The sequence below is a fragment of the Anabas testudineus genome, chromosome 23 (assembly GCF_900324465.2).
Source record: "Anabas testudineus chromosome 23, fAnaTes1.2, whole genome shotgun sequence".
Lineage (NCBI taxonomy): Eukaryota > Metazoa > Chordata > Actinopteri > Anabantiformes > Anabantidae > Anabas > Anabas testudineus.
Genome location: NC_046631.1, coordinates 8,011,063 through 8,028,122, shown reverse-complemented (window position 1 = coordinate 8,028,122; position 17,060 = coordinate 8,011,063). Strand labels below are relative to the sequence as shown.

General features: G+C 39.0%; 1 protein-coding gene across 3 annotated transcripts in view; it reads right to left on the bottom strand.

Annotated features, from left to right (window-relative positions):
* cacna1c (calcium channel, voltage-dependent, L type, alpha 1C subunit) overlaps positions 1–17,060 on the bottom strand; it is a 153,025-nt gene that overhangs the window by 88,317 nt on the left and 47,648 nt on the right. For all 3 annotated transcript variants that reach the window (XM_026362846.1, XM_026362847.1, XM_026362848.1), the window contains exon 3: positions 12,615–12,720. In XM_026362846.1, the coding sequence (XP_026218631.1) occupies positions 12,615–12,720 (106 nt within the window). The remainder of the gene's footprint in view (positions 1–12,614; positions 12,721–17,060) is intronic.

Genomic DNA, 17,060 nt, shown 5'->3' with positions numbered 1-17,060 from the left:
GTGAATACTCAATCTGTGATGTTAAAAATGTACAAATCAGAAAGCGTCAGCTCCTCCACACAGAGCGGACAGCGGGCAGAGGGAGCAAAGGTGGGCTGAGACTGTAGCATTCCTCAAAGCAGCTCTGGTGAGGCGTTCAGGGACAGTATGGTGTAGGTCATTCATGTTTCCAAAACTCCTTTTATTTTCAAAAACTTGAAAAAAATGCAGACATTTTCATGAAATTGTTGCATTTTATCAAATGCAAAAAGAGAAAAAAATACAAACAACTTTGGCATCAGATATCAGCCTCCCTGTTCTCTGAGGATCTTCATCAGCATTGGCCATTTCAAAACCATTACAAAGCCAATTGGTCCACCACTAATATGATCAGTAACAGACGTGAACATTCAGCAGTGCAAAGTCTAAAGACAAAGACAAAGCCTCCTCCAGAAAACTGAAGGAGAGGCAAACATACTGTGTGAGGTGGATTCAGTTTTCTTCTTCTTCTCTTGCAAGACGCTGCATTAGTCAATCATGTGCATGCACGTGTACATTCCTGGTGGACTATTTTGTAACATGAATGCTATATTTCAGACATGTACCTCAAAACCATCATCATGACCGAAGATGAAACACTTACAAATATGAATGAATACACCTGACTGCAGTTACAGTCAAACAAAGTTCAAGAAAAAAAAAAAAACACAGTGAGACAAGAAGGGAACACGAAAGAAAGGAAGGAAGGAAGGAAGGAAGGAAAAAGAGAGTTAAAGGAGGTCAAAGCAAATATACAAACAGAAAAACTGTCCATATACAGTTGCTGGTGTTGCTCAAGTTGCCTGGCAACATAAAAGTTTGTCTTTCTTACTGCCAATCTGCCAATTCATTATTGCTGGGAAACAATCTGTACCATTTTATAACTACAGTGAAGTCAGAAAGAAGAGAGCGATTTACCACATGGAATCTCCAGACATTGAACCACTGGCTCATTCAAAGAGAAAAAGCAGCAGCTCATTAAAACAGACCACAAACATGGACGCTTTGGACAACATTTGCGCAATTTATGTTACATCTGGGGTCTTGCATGAATGCTCATTGTGTTCTTGCTGTATAGTCAGAAGTGAGATCATCTGTAAAAACTGTAAAAACAGTTTACAGCTATTAAAAGGTGAAAATGTGGAATGGTGGATCATATTAAATTTATATCTTTATATATAAAGATATATTATCTTATTTAAATGATTCAATCTGGGTTCAAGACAAATTGAATGTCTGAGCAAATTGTAGCTGTCTGTCAGCTATCAGACTATAATTCTGTCTGTCTACATCTCTCTCTCTTGCTTCCTCGCACACATCAAAAACCTTGTTGAGCAGACTTGGTCAGACTAACAGTAAAGGCTAATGGCTAACACGTGGAGTCATACGCTGTCTAACCTTGTGATCCATGTGCTGAGAATGTGTGGGTTTGAACATATACAGTATATTTACACAGCTCAGTTCTTTTAAACTTAGGTCCACTTGTGGAAGAGAGAATTATTTGGCAATAATTTGAATAACTGATAAATTATTCAAGTCAATTATTGCTGACTCCAGGGCACCACTGGAACTAATCTGCAACATGGAAGATGCATTTCTAACATGAAATTGTCTCTTTTGCTAATGATTACATGCTCCATAGATCAAACCAAACACTTTTCAGCATGCAGGGTGTAGTAGGACCCTTAAATGCATTTTCGATTGTGACAGCTTTGAAATGTGACCATTTGTATCTGCACCTAAATAGTGCTCTCGAAATTATTTAGTTAAATGTCTCTAAATGTGCAAATGTGATTTTTCTTTGAGTTTGCAGGCCCGTGTAAATCTACATCATACACCGCTTTCTTCATTGAGATCTAAAGTCAACAGAGTTTTACAGCTGGCTCTCTAGAATTGTGCAAGCACAATTAACACACAAAAACAGTAACTACAGGGAAACAGAGACATGTGTTCAGCCCCCACAATATAACACAACATAAGTGAGCATGGCTGGTTGCTGAAGTCCGGTACTTTTTTCCCTTCTTTTCTTTTATTGAGCAAATGTATGCATGCCTGTGTTAACTTCCTGCTTTGAAGTAAAAGGCTGTGTGGGCACTTTAAAGCCTTTTAGATGAAGTGAAATATATTATTCACTGCAGCCAATGAAGGAGAGCTTTTGCTGTGTGTGTGTTTGGACCCACTGCTTCTACAAACTCAATACCAGCCAAGGATTGACAGCTCTGGCAGGAAGGTAATGGGCAACCACCTCTACATGCCCTTGTGTGTATATGTGTGCTTCAGAGAAATGCTGTGTGTCAAGTCGCGTGTGACTGTGTGACAGCTAAAGTGCTACTCAACAGGTACGTGCTGCAGTGAGCAGTAACAGAGATTAAATACAAGCTACACGACCACAAAGGCACAAACATCTATACATAAACACACACACAAACACTCACACACATGCACCCACCACAGTGTGTGACCAAGCCATTAATACCATGTTAGATGTTTGACTCACTGAATGTACAGTGACCTCTATGACTTATAGATCTGCCCTTCAACTTCAAAGAAGCTGAACTACACTACCCACAAGCCGCTTCTACTTGTACAACCAGGCACACAGTCCCATGAAATGTTATCATTACCACGTTAATGTGGTGTATGTCCTTTGGACACGGGATGGGATAGGACATTAAACGCAGAGCAATCAATCTAATGCTATTAGTCATAAAGAAAAGGGCAAACTGATTTGATAAACCTGGAAGAAAGATAGGATTATTTAAAAAATTATGATAAGATAATTAGTTGGACAATTGATGCCTTCCAGGAAGTAAAAGTATTCCTCCAAAGGATTTTTAAATATATCTGAATGATTTTATCCCATAATTTCTCCAATGCTCTGTTTTCATCATTCCCCTTTTTTTCTGCTATCCTTCTCTCCCTTCAGCACCCCTGTTGCATTTTCTACCTTCCTCCTCTCTCTTCTTACTCTTCCACATATCTTTCACCTATGCATTACTATAACACTGTCCCATCTGTCTCCATATTTCTCTTCTTTTATCATCCCAACTCTCTCCAGCTCCCCCTCCTTTACTGTTACCGCTCTGTCCCTCTCTCTACACTCGTTGTTCCCTTTCTCTCCTCCTCTGTCTAATACTCTGTCACTCTCTTTATCCATTATTCATAGCGCAGTCACAGTCGGCGTTAAAGGACCTCGCAATATCGCTCCGGCAAGAACGCAGCAGAAGCAGCCGCATTGGATCATGGGAAACTGGGTCACCTCCCAGGAGCGGGAGGGTGCAGGGGGTGCAGCGGAGGGAGGTCGCTGTCATAGACAGACACACCTGATAGTTGTCCTACAAAGCAGGAGGACAGGAAAGGAAAAGGTGATGAGAGGAGGAAAGACAGTGAAGAGACAGTGGGGATGAGACAGAAGTGATCAATGATCCAGATCCAAAATGATCCCAAAACAAATACTGTGACATCATCAAGTCATATAGCACCTTAATGTCTGCCATATTAGATCTGTTACAATTTGCTCAAACTTGTCTGTGTTCACTTGTTTGTCTGAAAGGTCTTTGATGGCTCAGTTAAATATCCATCTAAGAGGATGTCATATTGCACCATACAGCAAATAACACTTGGGCTATTTGTCCCAATATTCTGATCTTTGTGCTGCTTTGCACATGTCAGGTACAGAAACTTGTTAGTCCAAAAAGAAGAAATTCTCATGGATGGAAATTTGATGTAGACTTTGGTATATGATATTACATGCCTTTCCCTGACCTCTTCGGACTGCTTCTTGGCACTAACCACTGTTAGACATCTATCACGCCTTCTGCTTTGAAATTCTTGTGGGCATCAAGGCTCAGTTTTTAATCTCTTCTACAGTTTTTAATTCCTGACTTGTATATAAAGATGGGTTGAACACTCATTACAACTGAAACCACAATAAAGATACCAGAAAGATAAAGATATTGTTTATCATATACAGTATACTGTGTGAGTTTGTCTACATATCACTGCCTGCTTTAACCATCAAGACTAAACAGTGCACGTGTTCTGTTTGATCTTTTTTTTGTGATTTGCTGTCCCAACAAAACTGCATCAAAGAAGTTCAATCTAATCCAGTACATGTGAGGTATACCTGCTTTCTACTTAAATTGATAATACACACTGCAGTATCAGTATGTTCCTTAAAATATGCATCACATGTTCATGTCCATCACTAAATAAACCTTTTTTCATGCCTACTGATTCTATGATAATGCAATAGAGAAGTGGAAGCAGCAATTTAAAGTATGAGCAAGGCCACTTTATTGATCCAATGGCCAATCTACCTCCCACTAGACTCTTAACAATGAATGATGAAGACCCCTAAGCAAAAGCTAGCTGATATTCATCTTTTGATGCAAATTCACTACTACACTGTAGATGAGTCACTGCATAATAAAATAAATACCGGAGCTGCTGACTGCATGTCAGGTGGGCCTAAATAATGAATGTATAACATATAAGGAACCCGTTTTGCACAATCCACATCTTAGTTATCTTAAAGCTTAAAAATCCTTTATGTGCTTCTCTTTATCTAAATCTACTCCTTTTGGGGGAGATATAGATTTAATGAGGGCTGATTAATAATGGATAAGAGTCTTTACCTGTATTCAGCACATTACTGTATTTAATTAAAACGCTTGTGTCCTTATGTTTAATACGTTCAGTGTACATCACACATTACACAAACAGAAACAGTCTGTCACATGTTGTCACCAAGGAAGAAAACGGAAACATCTGTTTCTATGGGAACCCAGCCTTTGATGATGCAGAGCACACAAACCCCAACAGCAAGTGCAGACACACACAACTGTGTTGAGCACCATGATGACATTCCTTATTGACAGCCAGTTTCAATCCAGAGTGTGTACTTTTATGTAAACCATCACCTTGAGTGACTGTAGGAGGGAGACAGAGAGGGTCAGAAAGAGAGAGAGCGAAAGAGGGTGTGTTGTTGCCAGATCCCAGACCAGATGGCTAAATGTCACTGAATACCACACCACCACACATCACTGCTAGTTCTCTCTAACAGAACCAGTACATACTGCAACACAGCATCACCTATTAAATCACTGAGCAATTGAGGTGAGGCTTCTGAAATGAAAAAGGTTTCAAACTCTGTGTTTTTCGTTCTTTTGATAGTTTAATACTATGCATTACTGGAATTACATGGACACACACGTGTAGTAAAGAACGGTGATAGGGGTCTTTTAGCTCAAAGTCATTAGTGTTCAGTTTGCTTTATCCCTCTTGCAATGTCACAGCAGGCTTTTATGGCTGGTCAAATATTAGTCTTGAATGCTAAAGACACACACATGCACACTCAGAGCATACATTACACCTATTTGCCACCCTAATTTGTCCAGAGATCTACTGTGCACTTCCATTATCTCTGTTTCCATGGCTCTAATATTTGCTGTATATGTAATTTGTTGTTCGGTGTGTTGTGTGTGATACAAATAAAGCTCCTTTTTCCTGTACAAAGTTACTAGGCTTAGCACAGAGCATGTTGCGATCAAGAGAAAAGAATAGGGTAGTAGGAGTGTAGTGTAGGATATAGATGTACAGTGCCTATACATGAATGACTCAAAACATCTACTGAATGTTTGGAGATATAACAACCACAGAAGAAGAATTTTGTGAGCATTATATTGCATTTACAGGACTAGAATATTTGTATTTATCTTTTATAATAACCAACCAGAATGTGGTGTGGTCTAGTGTAAGATACAACACTGAGTTGCTATGAGAAGAGCTTAAAGTATTTATACTTGTTTCTGTTGTAGAGCTACCGCTATGTCAGCTCTCAGCTTGGGTTGATACAAAGTAAAATGAAGCGTAAGGTTTTGCAGAAGCTGTCTATCTTATCAGTGACAGTCTTGCATTCCTGCCATTGCTCTTGATCAATGAGAACTGTGGCTGGCCACAGTTTCAAAATAACCAGGATGGGTACAATGCCAATGTTCCCACAGGTCTGTACTAAATTTAAACTAAGATTTTATTTTAAACTTGACATTAGCAGCACCACCCATTACCTCAGTGATCGCAAACTCATTATTTGACTTGATGCTAAGCCTTTATCACCATAGTCGTTACTTTGTTGCCTGTATTTTTGACATTTTTATAGCTAAACAAGCATTACACCTGGCTTATTTCACTTTATTCCCTCCTTATAGTTTGTTGTTATTTACATCCTTCCTCTTGAACAGAGCCAGTGACTTTAGGACAACAGTTTTAGACATAACATCAAACAATGAGAAACTCAAATGTTGCTGAGTGAAATGGGGACATTAAGACTGACATCGCACCCTGTGGTAAGGTTGCAATGAGAACTTTGTGTTTCCAGTGATGGACAGAGACATCTCTCTCGCTTTCTTTCTGTGTGCTCTGTGGGAGATGTAATGTGGGTCGATGTGAAGCAGAGGTGGACACTTTTAGCTCAGTAAAAATATCCTGCTCTATCTCTTCCTCTTCTTTCTTTCACTCACTGTCTTTCTGTCTCTAATGCCTTAACCACTGCCACATCTGGAGCTCCATACAAATGATCAAGCATGCACCTCAGTATTACTAGCCTCTTTCAGACAGTTATGTAATGTTAATAATTCTTGCCTTGGCGTTAGCATTAGGAAACTTTATTTTAGTTTCATAAGGCTCATTTGACCTGATTTAACATGGCTTGTTTGCCAAATATCTGTCTGCAATAACTACAAATGCAGCTTCACACAAATCCTGATGCATATAGCATATCTACAGACTCTAAAATACATATTTCCTCTCACAAAAATGCACACCAACAGTCACACGCAAAAGTATACAAACAGAAGCTCCAAATCTAGTCTGGTATGCAGGTTCAGAGTAAACAGGAGGTGTATGAAAGGACAGTTTCCAGAAATCTGCCTGGGAATGAGGGAATACGTGTTTGGAACAGTGTTCTGAAAAACAACTAAAATAATAAAATTAGTTTTGTTCAAAATAAAGATTCACATTTATGTAAAGGTAGACACACAAATACAAGTATACTGATGGTTATTCTTTTAAGTCAGAGAAATGTACATGGAGAAAGAGGATAGAAAAAAGGGAAGAAAGATGGAGAGGTCAAGAGTTGTGTGTGGAAATCTCCCTGTCTTTATCACCAAAATGCGACTATTAAAAAGCAAAGGAGGAGGAGAGAGGGAAGAGGGAGTGGTGTTGTAATGAATGCGGTGCCACAGCTGCCATCATTTAGAGTCTTTATCTTTCACTTTTATTAGAGGTGGAGGAGAAAAGATAAATACTGAGTGCACAAAGATGGGAGAGAAAACATAAATTCTTGCCCATTTTATATTTTTAATTCAAAACAACTGTTCATTATGTATCACCAAAGCATTTAGCAGAGTGTTATGCTTTAGTCATACTGTCTGTTTAACAACCATGCCAATGAAGGTCTTCCAAACAGCAGGTGAAAAAACAGTTCCTTTACAAGAATTTTATGCTTATTATATTTTGTCGAGTGTTAAATGAAATGTGTATAAATAAATAACAATAAAAGCTGACATGTTCACTTCAAAAGATATAGTAGTTCAGTTTTATTGTAGAGCAATTCATTATGCTTACCATAATCCATTACCTATTCAATGTGTCTCTATGGTCATTAACACATGTATTTAAATACTGTTGACTACGGTACAAATAGAATAAAAACTGAACAGTACAAATAAAAAGGGGAATAAAAAACAAAAGGTTGAGAGATGTTCTGGTACAGCAAAGAAACTATTTTGAAAAATTAACTTGGCACATTGTTTTATATAATTCTTCCATGTGAAGGGTTAAACTTGAAGTTCAAGTTCAAGTACAATTGGTTTTTACTGTCTTTCACCATATACAGTTGATATAGTTCACATTACACATTACTATACATAACACTAAAACACTAAAGCTCTGTAGCAGTAAAGCTTCAAAATGGCTTCAAAATGTGGAGCCAATGGCGCAGAAACCAAGCAGTCTGCAGTCTGAAGCAGAAACTTTGGAGTTGGAAAGCACCCATGTCTCTAGCATAAATGGTAACTGGGGTATTCTTAGTTTCCTCTGGGGCTGAAAAGGGGAACAGCTTTTATAATTTCCAAATAATGAGTCCCCAGGCTACAGTATGGTTGGAACTCCAACTAGAGGGACCTACTGATGTGTATAGTGTACAAGCTGATAAAATACAGTAGTGAATCATATTCAACTCTGTCTGTTTATATCAACAGTGTGTATGTAAACACACAAACATACACACACATACACACACACACAGACTTGCCCCTAGTGGTAATGGTAATACACAACTAAATGCATCAAATTCCACTGTAGCTGTTCACGCACCCACATGAACCACCAGACCACCAGACACACCGTCATAAACACACATCTACATCCTTATCCGGATGCACCATGAGTAGCCGCATTCCACCGCGGCTTTTCAGAGATGCATACATGCACTCAGTCACACATCATCCCCAAGAAAAAGCAGAACCAAACGTTGTTTAGATAAGTGAACGTACAGATAGATACTGATTGTTTCTCAGCATCTATAAATAGACACTCCTAGCAACCAGCAAAGCAGCACCCAAAGGAACAGCATGTTAACTTTAACCTCCACAGCAGAAATGACTGGGAGAGAGGAAGAGAGAGGAAGGAGGACATGTGGAGACTCAGACAAGAACAGGCACAAGAAAATATGTGGAGCAATAAATGGGTATTGAAATCTTTATGAGGCTAAATTCAGGTGATTTCATCAACTCATAAAGTTCCACAAATTGGGTAATAAGTGGGTACTTGATAAACTGATCAACAGCAGCAGCCATCCCCTTTAAGTCACACACACACACCATATGTTGTGCAAGTTTTAGGAGTCACATAATACAGTATATCAAATGGATATCACTTGTGTGTTTTCAATGTTGACACGACCTAAACCATAAAGAAAATGGAACATTAGGAAAGAATAGTTTTGTTTATTTAGTCAAATTCACAGGGTCACAAAAGCTTTTCCCTTAAGTAAACCCAAACATTCTGTAGGTTGAAAATATGAATTTGAACAAATGAACAATGTTTTTAGCAAACCTAAGACACAGAGAGTGGAAGGATATGTGTGTGTATGTGTGCATGTGTTTGTGTTGCAATGGAGTCCATTACCATCTAAGAAGTGATTCATTGACTTAAAGGTACTTGTTTTACACGCCTACTGCAGAGCCAGCAGCTAATTGATCTTGCATCGTATACCCTGCCACCTGCTGATACACAGACACCTCAGCACACACAAAGGAGCAACTGTGAACCACCATGAACTCAGGTAAACCAAGTCGTGAATGACGTACAAACAAGCTGACACAATACATGGGTATGCACGCAGTATGGAAATCAAATAAACCAGCTAGACCTGAATGCACGCATAGTAACGCTAACATTATCTCCAACCTAATTTACTATCCATCCTATTAAACCTCATAATTGCTTAGAGAGTTCAGCGAGTATGGGTGTGTGTAGTCATGCCTCATTATCAATCAGTGACTAATCAGGTGTATTGATAAGTTCATTGCTTGGCTATGACAACATTATTCCATCAATCTGAAAGTATCCATACTGATCTGATTAAATAGAGAAACAAGGGAGATCAAGAGAGAGAAAGTGATTAAGGATTAAAAGGAGGGAAGGGAAGAGAGAAAAACAGACACAGGAAAAGACAGGCAAGAAGTTTAAGAAAATCGTCTACTTTTACCATTTCTAATACTAACTAAACAAAGAACTAACAAAGTGTATCAAGTATTTCATCCCTGAGAGAAGAGACTTTCTCGCACATTGGTTCCTACCCTTCTTTCCTCTGTAACCAAGGACAGATGAGGTGCATCACTACGGTTACAATATCCATGACAACCTCTCCTGCTGCTATTATTGGGCATGTCGTCAAGGAGACAGAGTGGCACATTATGGGATGCGGACAGAAATAGAAATCTTGTACTGGAAGCGATACAACAGATCTCTGCTATTGCATAAGAGAAGACTTGTGTGAGGGGCTGCCATACTGAAACCAATAGTCGAGCTTGATCAAACATAGAATGAAGAGTAGATTTAGACCACCATTAGGATTCTGAACCACAGCCATGATGGATGCTCTAAGATATAAAAAAATTTATATAATGATAATACATTTCAGGAAACAAAATTTTAGTTTAGTTGCAAATGAGAAAGTAAAAAATAATAATTGTGTGGGTGATGAAACAAAATCACATAGGATAAAGCACAACAAGTGACACATGGAGTGTGCTAAATTTAAAGTGTTTTGCAGAGAATATGTAAGAGCCTCCTGTGGCTTAAACTCACACTATATTTAGTCAGAGGGTTACATCACAGTTTGTAGCGTTGGATTGCAAAGGTAACAGTGTAAGATATAAATTACATTAGTGTGAGGTCAGTGTTCCAGCAACAGACAGTAACACAGCTTCAATTTATCACATGTGCATGACGACCCATTTAGTCTAAATGTCCTTTGGCAAACCAGTCACTGTAGAGCGATCATCTAAATTACTAAATTATGAAGTTGGAAGTATTATAAATTCTGGCAGTCCTGGGTTTGATTACTGTCGTGAAAACACCAGAAAAAGCTTAAACACTTATAAACAAAAAAACTGCATATAAATTCTCACATGTACACAGAGATACATAGTTTAACTGTAAATCTCTTGCCTCTTGTTCATCTGTACACTGTCTCCTGTCTGTCAGAGGGTTATAAAACTAATGGACCACAGCTGTGGTGGTGGTGAGTGGAGTTGTGTGTGTACGTGTGTGTCTTATATCTTTTCATTAACTATGGTTGTCACCAGTAAGTAAAAAAATGCCCCTGCATGAATAGAAGACCTGAAAATAGACTCATTTAGGAGGCTAAACCTTTCAAGCAAGTATGTGTGTCTGCATGCCAGTACCTTATGCTGTATACTGTTACAAAACAGCAAACAGAGAAGCATTAAAATTCTTCTCATGGTGTTGACAGAAACTGAGAGAGAGTAAGACCTGTTACTATTATCCAGGAGACTGTCTAGTGAAAAGCTATTATTCACACAAAATATTCATCACATTTATGTTACAACCTTTAACAACTGTGCAACCACATGTCAATAGGGACTATTTGAAAATCAAAGCTTTTAAATATGCATGTTACAATGCATTGTATGTTCACTGACCGATACAGAATTAACCATTTGGTAGAGAAAGAGTGGATGAGAGAGTAGTTTAGTAGCTGTCCTCCCTCAGTCATATTTACTGTTCCACCTATAATAATTCACACGACTACATTAAAATAAACAAAATTTCTACAGTCACACATACAGTTAGCCCAGAGTAACTTTTAAATTAATAATCAGTAAACTCTACTTAATCCTAATACTAATCTAATCTAACCCTAACCCTAACCTGCTAACACAACACACCGGACATGCTGACAAGTGAACTGAGAATTTGAAAACCACTATAGAGCACAAAATCTCAAGAATTATTAAGTGTGACAAAATCATTCTTAGAAAGAAGGAAAGAAAAAAAGAAATAGTGACAGATGTTACTTGGCCTCAGGGGGATTACTGTCGTCCTTACACTAATACACTGGCATAGATCTGCATGCTCACACACACGCACACACACACACACACACACACACACACACACACACACATACAGGCACACACTCAGAGAAACAAAGAAACACACACACAAACTGTACGGAAATATGCAATTGTATTATTTTATAAAAAGACATTGCAACACACTGATTTACACACACACTAACACTCTGGTAAGTGGCCAGGTTTATGTAATTAGATAAGAGGTTTGGCAAGAAACAATCAGAAAGTCAGAGATTTGAAGCAACAGATGTCTTTGTTTTAGAACATAGTTTGGTTTACTTTATATTAGATTATAGCTGATTTAGTACATTAAACTAGATGGCACAAAATCAACATCACTCCCCAATCAAAACAGGTCATGTCAATCTGACAAGAGTTCACAATTATTAAATCAAAACAGCTGATTTCAACATGTTCTTTTGTCCACAAGAAAACAAAGCTTTTCTTTCAATCCAGTCAACTCACATGGTTTTATCTGCTGCAATTCAAGAATCCTCAGTCAAAATAATAAAACCTCAGAATTTCTTTACATAGTACCTAAATAAAGGACTTTGCTTTATTTCTCCCCAATTAATTTTTTCCTCCCACCTCCTGCTCATTTCCAAAGTCTTGTCATTCCACCCTTCTTGATAAGATAAGATAAAATAAACTTTATTAATCCCTGTGTAAATGACAGGTCACTAAATGCTAACTATCAGAAAAATCTGCTGACAAAATGTAATCACCCACACACTTTATAACATGACTTAGTAAAAATAATACTTCAAAAAAGGAAATTCATATATGAGACCACAGAAACCAACAAACCCTGTCTGCTAGGGTTTAAAAATAATAACCAACATGCCAAGAAGTTACATCATTAAATCCGTAACTACTGGACCAAACAACAAGCAACACAATGAGCTGTATAGCAGTTAAACATTTACTCACCAAATTGGAGTTGGTGGCATTCGAGTCATCCTCGGGGAAGGGGATGTAGACGGCTAAGGCCACACAGTTGGCGAAAATGGTCATCAGGATGATGATCTCAAATGGTCTGAGAGTGGGCGTTAAGGAATATACATACAGGAACAGAGTAGACAGTGTAGAGAGGTGCACAGTAAAAATCCTTCCAGGTCAATATGGCTCTTCTTAACCAACATGAAACTAACGACTGGTCAGTTTAACATTCAGTCACATTCAAGTCCACTGACCCTGGGTCTGTGTAACAATATACCATGATACCATAATGGATTTAACTGTTAGGCTCTGATCACATGATGTGTAATAATCAGTTATTGCATGGGACATATTGTAAACCCAAGACTGTAAACCCTTTTGGATTAATTTCCCAGGTATAGGTAAAAAAGGCTTCATATCAGGCATTTTATTGTTATTTATTAACCATGAGACATTTTTAAACTGGCTGATACGTCCTTGCACAGGCACGGCTATATATACAGTATATCGTGTATATACACATAGAGTGCATGACCAGTTTACGCAATAAGAGAGATCAAAGCTATTGAGTTTGTCTCGTTGTTAACACTGAGACATATTGGGTCACTTAAGAACTTCTTTTTGTGTGCAGGGGGATTAGAGAGACAGTGCATGCCCTAATATGGGTGCAGCGAGGAGCAGGCCTGTCGCGTGGAAGACGGGATGTGGACAAAGAAAGAGTCAGAGCAAGTTGGAATGAGAGAGAGGAGAAACACAGAGGGTTTTTATTTGGAACGGTCCTTGAGAGGGGAGTGACCTCATTATTTTTGGCCTCAGAGACAGAGAGGGAGAGATACAAAGTGAGAGAGAGTGGGGAGTGGTGAGAGAGAGTGAACGAGGGAGAGAATGTGAAGGAGAGATAGAGGAGGTCTGGTTTTCATCAACACTAACTGCCACTGCTGTCACCTCCCTTCACCTTTCTTTGCTCTCCCTCTACTTTCCTCTCCTATTCTCTCCTTCCTTCCTTTCACTCTCACTTACTTCGTTCTATCTTGACAACATGTCAAATTAGTTTCAACTCCAGACCTTGTTGTATAACATAAACAGCAATGTCAGAACCTCAAAACCAGAACCCAAACTACAAGCAAACAAAATTACATTGCTGTATATACTGATATTCATGTTCAACACACTGCATCACACCATCAGTACAGACCTTTCAACCTTAAAAACTATGTTCAATCATTTGCTGCACTTGAAATGACTTTGCTGGACTTTCCATCCAACACAAGCATCAGTTTTCTTGCAGGTGACAGGCCAGTGAGGGATTCTGCCCTTGTTGCTGCATAATAAAAACAGATAAAGGTCAGCTGGAGTACATGTGCAGAGGATGAGGGGACTGAAACATACAACATACTTCTGAAACATTTCACACAAATTGAAAAAAAAGATGGCTGCAACACCACAAATTTTTAAAGAGCAGCAACAGTTACTTGAGAAAGCGCAGGAGGAGAAAACTGCAATTTGATCTATAATCCATAATGTTACTTTGACAAAAATTAACCTTACAAGATGTTCATGTGGAATAATTTACAACTTTGTCTCACTTAATGTTGTGAAAAGGTTTGAACTGAACAGGAAACAAATGATCACCAATAAAACAAATAATCACATTAGCAATTAGGAACAGATCTGCTATTTATTATAGAACTACTACTTTTTAGCTCTGGAGACCAAGGAAAGAGAGAGACTGAGGGAGAAAAAATTCTTTCGCTTTTTATAGTGGAGCTAATACTTTGTTTATGTTTGGATTAAGGATTGACTCATGAACATGATCGGCCATAAGATCATTTAGCCTCGGAGCAAATGCATCAAAAATAATCACTCACCCTTGTACAGGGGGCTCATTAAAACACGCTTCAAACATGCAGAGACCCACATAAAAACAGGCCTGTGACTCATTCTGGGTTCCTGACCCATAATTTTAAAAACCCTCGAGGTCTGCTTCCATCAACATGACAATAAATCTACTGCCTGCTGTGATGGTGAGAGCAAAACAACACTTAAAGGAAAATCTAAGTGAAGAATCAAACCAAGTACCAATGCTATTGATAATGCACTGTATATTAATCAGCATACCACCATACCAAACATTAACACTAGCGATTTTGCCCAATGTAAACTGGCAGAACTGACTGTGACAACCATAAAAAACAGCAATAAATAGTTAACTCAGCAGGTTTCACAGCTGACATGATGTCGTATTCACCAGGGTGCTTCTGTCTGAGGCATTTTGGAATTCAACATATACATTCAGCATTTTCACAGGCTAACCGTATACACTTACGACAAACTGTCACACTGGGATTGAGTCCACATACACACCAGGTCACTGTTATTTTTGGGGATTCTCTGCGTTCAGCAGTTGGTTCGTATAAACACCACATGCAGCTCACAATAAACAGATAATCTCTTATCCTGACAAACCCAAACAAGAAACCTGGGATATGCTGATAATATCTGGGATAGCAGGCTCAACACTGCTGTGTTACGCTGAGAATATTTACTGATTGAGCTGTTGCTGTATACAAATAGCATAACGCCTCATGTGACCTGATTTAATATATAAGCTGTTAGATAGCAGTCAGTCGAGTGTGTGTATGTGTGTGTGTAAATGCACTCAATGACACCTTGTTGAAACTACCACTTAGTATGATTTTAAATAGAGAATATGGCAGTTAGACGGACACCTGCCCCCGCTCTCTCCTTGTCTCTCACACTGACCTTGCAGTGTGCAGGTAATGCTTAAATGCTATAATTACACAGCATGTGAGAGTGTTTCAGGTCTTTATCACCTATGTGTAAGTATGCGTGTGCTGTTTCTGTGTGTTCTCCCATCTGAGTATGTGTTTTATGTGTATGTGTCAGCTCAGACAGGCCCCATCGACCTGTTGAGAGCAGCAGTTGTTGTCATGGTAACAGAGGAGGAAAAGAGGAAGGATTTTGGATCTGCCATCTCAAGAGACAGAGGCACTCACAGATTAGAGGATACACTCGGGCATACTGTACAGTATACTGTACATGTATGAGGACTACAAAATACAAACAACTGGTGGAGGCATTAACTACATACATGCACAGATGCATACAGTATAAGTCGCCCACAGGCTAATGTTTAAACGCATGCTGCATTTAAACAGGATCATTCTGAAGCTGTAAAGGGCATCCCAATATAAAGCAGATAGCAAGACAAGCATGCAAACTGACCGACGGCTTAATGATGATTTTCTGCTTTTCCCATGTTTTTGTGTCTCATGCTGTGTTCTGTTAACTTGTTGTCCTTGTTCTATTTCTTATTTTCCCTATGAGCTTTTCTTTTCTACAGTCCCATTCCCCCACTTTTCTCACTCTGTCATTCGGTCTCTCCGTCTTCCTTCCCACCCTTCAGAGCTGTTTAAATGAATAGTGTTGGTAATAGCAGGTAATGATCTAAAGACAGTCGCTGGCTAAGACTCTTGCAGTGACTCGTAGGGTTTATGCATAATGTTTTATATCATTTTCCTTCCTTTTTCAGCATTATCACAGCTGGGAAGTGCCATTTAAGGTAGGTTACTGACTGCTACTGAAGACTACTGATTATAATTATAAATAAGCAAGGTGACCAGCAGGAAGACTGTTTGCATTCATTGTTTTAGAGCACACAGAAGACTCTGTCATTTTAATTGTTTGTCTTTTTCTATCCTCTTCTCAAAGCCACCCTCCGTCCTACCTCAGTTACTTTGCTCTATCATCTTTCCTTTCGACATCTGTGTCCTGCCCACGTCCCTGCCCTTCTAATTTCCCTGAACCCTCCTTTTCCGTCCCCTCTCTCTCCCTCTCAGGACAATGTGTGACTGTGATCTTGCTGAGTTGATGCTCATTTGGACCCTTTGCTATTATAGATCACTTCGACTGTGAAACTGACCATGTCTTTCTCTCTCCCTTTCTCCTTCCATCGCACCCTGAGGGAAAACCAAGTCATTATGTTCAGCAGCTTAAAAGAGAAAAACAAAAACTCCAGAGGAGAGGAGGGGTATAATAGAAGGATGGAGGAGGAACAGCACGAATAGAGGGAGGCAGAGGTGGATAATAAATGGTGGGTACGATTCTAAGGTGAAGGGTGGAGGAAGCAAAAGAGGCATAAAGGCATGAAGAGAAAGTAGCATGGTTATAAAGAGATAGGGGGAAGAAATATTCTGGAGTGAGGTGTGAGGAAGGCATGAAAATGTGTTTTCTCCTCCTTGGAGAAAACAGAGAGGGGAGAAAGGATTAAAACAAGAAAGTGACAAGCAACAAATCACACGGCGGATGATTAAGAAAGAAAGACAAGAGGGCGCATTCAACACGTGATAGTCAACAAAAGAGGAAGTGCAATGCATTCTTAAGTAGTTTACATGCTCCATCCCTTATATGCTCCTT